This window comes from Gymnoscopelus microlampas (assembly GCF_963454915.1).
Source record: "Gymnoscopelus microlampas genome assembly, chromosome: 1".
NCBI classification, from domain to species: Eukaryota; Metazoa; Chordata; class Actinopteri; order Myctophiformes; family Myctophidae; genus Gymnoscopelus; species Gymnoscopelus microlampas.
This window is the reverse complement of record NC_139962.1, coordinates 26696665-26701749: the sequence shown is the minus strand read 5'-3', so window position 1 is coordinate 26701749 and position 5085 is coordinate 26696665. Positions and strand designations below refer to the sequence as shown.

General features: G+C 49.2%; 1 protein-coding gene across 1 annotated transcript; it reads left to right on the top strand.

Moving 5' to 3' along the window:
• Positions 1 to 747: 747 nt before the first annotated feature.
• On the top strand, positions 748 to 2466 carry LOC311040080 (retrovirus-related Pol polyprotein from transposon 17.6). Its single transcript, XM_084050152.1, has 2 exons — positions 748 to 2307; positions 2400 to 2466. Exon 1 carries the CDS (start codon positions 800 to 802, stop codon positions 2219 to 2221), a length of 1422 nt encoding a protein of 473 aa, XP_083906278.1. The 5' UTR covers positions 748 to 799; the 3' UTR covers positions 2222 to 2307; positions 2400 to 2466.
• Positions 2467 to 5085: the final 2619 nt, after the last annotated feature.

The window sequence follows — 5085 nt, the reverse complement described above, 5'->3', positions numbered from 1 at the left end:
GGAGAGATTTAATCAGACACTAAAGAAAATGTTGAAAAAACTAACCACTGTTGATGGGAAAGACTGGGACCAGTTGATCCCTTTTGTACTGTTTGCCATCAGGGAGGTGCCGCAGGCGTCCACGGGGTTCTCCCCCTTCGAACTGGTGTACGGCAGGAGACCCCGTGGATTGCTCGACATCGCCAAGGAGACCTGGGAGAGTCAACCCTCCCCCCACCGCAGCGTCGTGGACCACATTGAGCGCCTCCAGGCCAGGGCCAAGGCGATCTGGCCCCTGGTGCGGGAGCATATGGAGCAGGCGCAGCGGGACCAGGCGCGCACGTACAACCGGGGCGCCACCCTCCGTGAGCTCCAGGTGGGGGAGAAGGTGTTGGTCCTCGTTCCCAGCAGCGAGTGCAAATTCCTCGCCAAATGGCAAGGGCCGTATGAGGTGGTCGAGAAGATGGGGCCCGTCGACTATAAGGTGGCACAGCCCGGCCGGAGGAAGGGCCACCAGATATACCACATCAACATATTGAAGAAATGGAACGCCGCGCCGCCGCTGTCCCTACCCGCCCTACTCGCCACGTCCGCCCCGCCGAGCCTGCCCCCGGTTCCCCTCGGAGAGGACCTCTCCCCCGCGCAGAGCCAGGACGTCAAGGAGCTGCTGGGACGGAGCCGAGAGGTATTCTCCGACCTGCCTGGACGGACGAACGCCATACGGCATGACATACACACCACGCCAGGGAAAGTGGTGCGCCAACGGCCCTACCGGATTCCAGAAGCTAGACGGGTGGCGATTAAAGAAGAGGTGGCCAAGATGTTGGAGCTCGGCGTCATCGAGGAGTCGTACAGCCCCTGGTCCAGCCCCATTGTTATCGTCCCCAAGCCAGACGGCTCCCTGCGGTTCTGCAACGATTTCAGGAAGCTGAATGACGTTTCCACGTTCGACGCCTATCCGATGCCGCGCGTCGATGAGCTCATCGAGCGCCTCGGCCCGGCCCGGTTCGTCAGCACCCTCGACCTGACCAAGGGGTACTGGCAGGTACCACTGACGGACCGGGCCAAAGCAAAGACGGCCTTCTCCACACCCGAGGGCCTCTACCAGTACACGGTGCTGCCGTTCGGCGTACACGGGGCCCCCGCCACGTTCCAGCGGCTCATGGACCGAATCCTGCGGCCGCACCGCGCCTACGCCGCAGCCTACCTGGACGACATCGTCATACACAGCTGCGACTGGGGCCGACACCTACAGCACCTAGACGCAGTAATCGAGGCCCTCAGACGCGCCGGGCTGACCGCCAACGCCAAGAAGTGCCGTCTCGGGCTGACCGAGACCGACTACCTCGGCTACACGATTGGCCGGGGCTGTGTGAAGCCACAGACGCGCAAGGTGGAGCGCGTCCGGGACTGGCCCCGTCCCACTACGAAAAAACAAGTAAAGTCGTTCCTCGGACTAATATCATATTATCAGAAGTTTATTAACAATTACTCTACTGTTGCAGCCCCGCTGTATGAGTTAACCAGGCAGAAACTACCGCACCACGTAACCTGGACGGACGAAACGGAGACGGCGTTTCAGCGGCTGAAGAGCGCACTCTGTGAGGAGCCGGTGTTAAAGGCCCCCGACTTCAGCCAGCCGTTCCTCCTGCACACGGACGCGTCCGGCACCGGGCTTGGAGCGGTCCTCGCCCAGGTCATCGATGGCGAGGAACACCCGGTGACGTATGTGAGCAGGAAGCTGTTAGACCACGAGAAAAACTATGCAACAGTTGAAAAAGAGTGTTTGGCGGTGAAGTGGGCCATACACCACCTCCGCTACTATCTATGGGGACGCACTTTCACTCTCATTACAGATCACGCACCATTGAAGTGGATGGCGACAAACAAGGACAGGAACGCGAGGGTGACGCGCTGGTTCTTGGAACTCCAGGACTACAACTTTAGGGTGGAGCACCGGCCTGGAAAGGACATCCCGCACGCAGACGCCCTGTCCAGGATGTATGAGGAGGAAGGAAATGAAGCCCCCGGCACAGGCGGTGGGCTTAGGGGGGGGATATGTGGAGTCTCACTAGGGCGCCGCCCGACAGGTAAGCACCTCACCAGGGAGAAGCAGTGGGAGAGAGGCAGAGAGAGGCCAGACAGACAGCAGCGCAGCCTGGGACACGTCATAGAGGGGCGGTACCTACCTGTCCTCATCATGAATCAGCCCCAACTCCGCACACCTGCGCTGGCCAGTTAGGTGTGGCCCACAAACATTTAAAAGCGCAGCCACTCTGCCTCATTCTCCACTGGCTCTCCTGGTGACTGGACAGGTGCTTTCGGGCGGTGAGTGAGATCCCACATTAAATTCCCTACACCGTTAAATGACTTTGTGTGTGAATTTGAGAACTAAAAGAATGTCTCTTTTATTTTCATAGGCAACCTGATGGATCGAGCTTTAAACACCAAATGTGAATGTGAATGGAAAATGTCCCCAGACCTGGGAGGAATTTATGTTGATTTCCCTATTATGATTTAAGTTTGCCAAATAACGTAATAACAAGAAGCTCTCTGAGCTAAGAGGTTGAATAAAAACCCTTCATTGGGCTTGTACCCTGCCTATCTGTGTCTTGGCCTTGATCAGTGTCCCACAATATGTATGACAAATTACTTATTTTTGTACTAATTTATTGTATGTATTTATTTCCCTACTTATCTATTTATGTATTTCCTCACATACTGTATTTCTTCAACCATATGTTAATGAGGGGGTGTGTCTTGACTATTCAGGTTTTAGCAATCAAACCCAGAGTGATAAAATTCACACACGCTACTGTGATAAGATTTCAGTGTCAGGCCCTTTTCACAAAGACTGAAAGTGTTACGTTGAAACTGTAAAATTGTATTCATATTTTGGAAACTCAACTGCTTGTATTGTGTTGTATGATATATGCTAAAATGATAACTGCACATGCAGTTTATGAAATATAATAAAAATAAAGTAAATAAATATAAATGTTTATTTACATAGAAATAGTTCTACTTAACACTAAGTCTGTGGCAAAATGCGACGGCAGCACCATTCACCCCGCTGATGAAGCAGTCACTTCATCACCCCGCTGATGAAGCGATCGGGGAGGCCCGGGGGGGCAACAAGCGTAGTCATAGCCCCATGCAGGCACCATAAAGGGTTAATCCTGCCCTGCCTGTACCTTTCTCTCTTGGTGTACACCACACATGCACTCACCATATCACCATAGAGGACAGGGAAGCGCCAGATAGGAAGCACCATAGATGACAGAGAAGAAACATAGGAAGCACCATAGATGACAGAGAAGAAACATAGGAAGCACCATAGATGACAGGGAAGCTCCAGACAGGAAGCACCATAGATGACAGAGAAGAAACATATATAAGCACCATAGATGACAGGGAAGCTCCAGACAGGAAGCACCATAGATGACAGAGAAGAAACATATATAAGCACCATAGATGACAGGGAAGCACCAAAGGAAGCACCATAGATGACAGGGAAGCACCATAGGAAGCACCATAGAAGAGAGGGAAGCACCATAGAAGACAGGGAAGCGCCTTAGGAAGCACAATTGAAGACAGGCAAGCACCATAGATGACAGGAAAGCGCCATAGGACGCACCATAGAAGACAGGGCGGCACCATGGAAGACTGGGAAGCTCCATAGATGACAGGGAAGCACCATAGGAAGTACCATAGATGACAGGGAAGCACCATAGATGACGGGAAGCACCATAGAAGACAGCATAATGTATGAAATATGGTCACTTTACTTAAAGGTCTAAACGTAGACCTTTTGTCACACCTCCCCTTGGCCAATTGGTGTGAAAAGTTTATTCTTCTTCCTTTTCCACAAAGTTGGAATGCAAATCTGTTCATATCTTTTGGAGATATCCTCTAACACACTGGGCTAAAACATAACCTCATAACTTAAGAGAATGCGAGCACAACTCAAACTTCAAGCAGAAGACGAATCACCAGCACTCATAGAAATGTCCTTTTCTGTATATTTTATTCAGTTAGGCATGGGCAGCATACAAACATGTTTTCGGACTACAGTGCCTGTTAATTTCACTCAACTCATCTGTTTTTTAAGTTGTTGAGCCTGTCTATCCTCTCCTTATTTGACAATATCAGGAGCATGGTGGTATGTGTCACTAAATCAAAGTGAAAATGTTGATACATTACGACCTGCCACATTAATTTGACAGCCACGCTAAACATACTGTACACAAGACATGAGACATGTATGACAGCTAGCTACTGTAGGTCTGGAACATTGAGGACATGGCTATACTCATACATGTATAATCAATGGGATGTTAAAGGAGTAATCAACTCTTATTATCAGTCTTATCATTAACTAAGCCATGTGAAATATTGTTATGTGCAGTGCTATATTGTTCTGCAGATGACAGCAAAGAGGCAGAACTAAATGCAGATGCATACACTCAACACACACAGACACAATCCAGCCTGATTGAATGAACTTATTTTTTGTATTGCAAGGACAAGTTCTATTATCATAATTGTGCTATTGATTATACATAACTCACTTTGTCCGATTATGATTACAATTTAATATTGACTTTCCCCATGCAATGCATTCATTCTCCTGATGTCAGTCTTGTTGACTTGTATGATCTATGATTCATCAATACCATTGATTCTCCCAAAGTTCATCCATCCATAGGTGACTGGCACATCAGTGTTTTACATAAAAAGATTGAGGAGAGGCAATCTGCATGTCAGCAAAATGTCACTATAATTGAGCTCGGCTGATGTTATTGTCCCTTAAGGAAGTTCTGACTGTTTTATAAACAGGGCTGGGACGCAAGGCATCAGTCACAAGGGAGACTGTTAACATTACCAAGGACAAGAACATCAGACATCAAACAGACACAGCAGATGTGCTGCACTCTCTCTTATGGAATTTGAATGCACTTTGATAGAATGAATTGTTGCTCAGAGCGTCTGCCAGTGTGCTGTGACTGGCAATACGTGTACGATTTTCTTTTTTTTTTTGACTTTCTATTCTGTTTCTTTTTTATTTATCTACTTGAGGAATGACTCTCACAGACCACAACAACA

Excerpts from the sequence above, each read along its gene's own strand:
- LOC311040080 (XM_084050152.1), top strand. The coding sequence starts at position 800 with ATGTTGGAGCTCGGCGTCATCGAGGAGTCGTACAGCCCCTGGTCCAGC.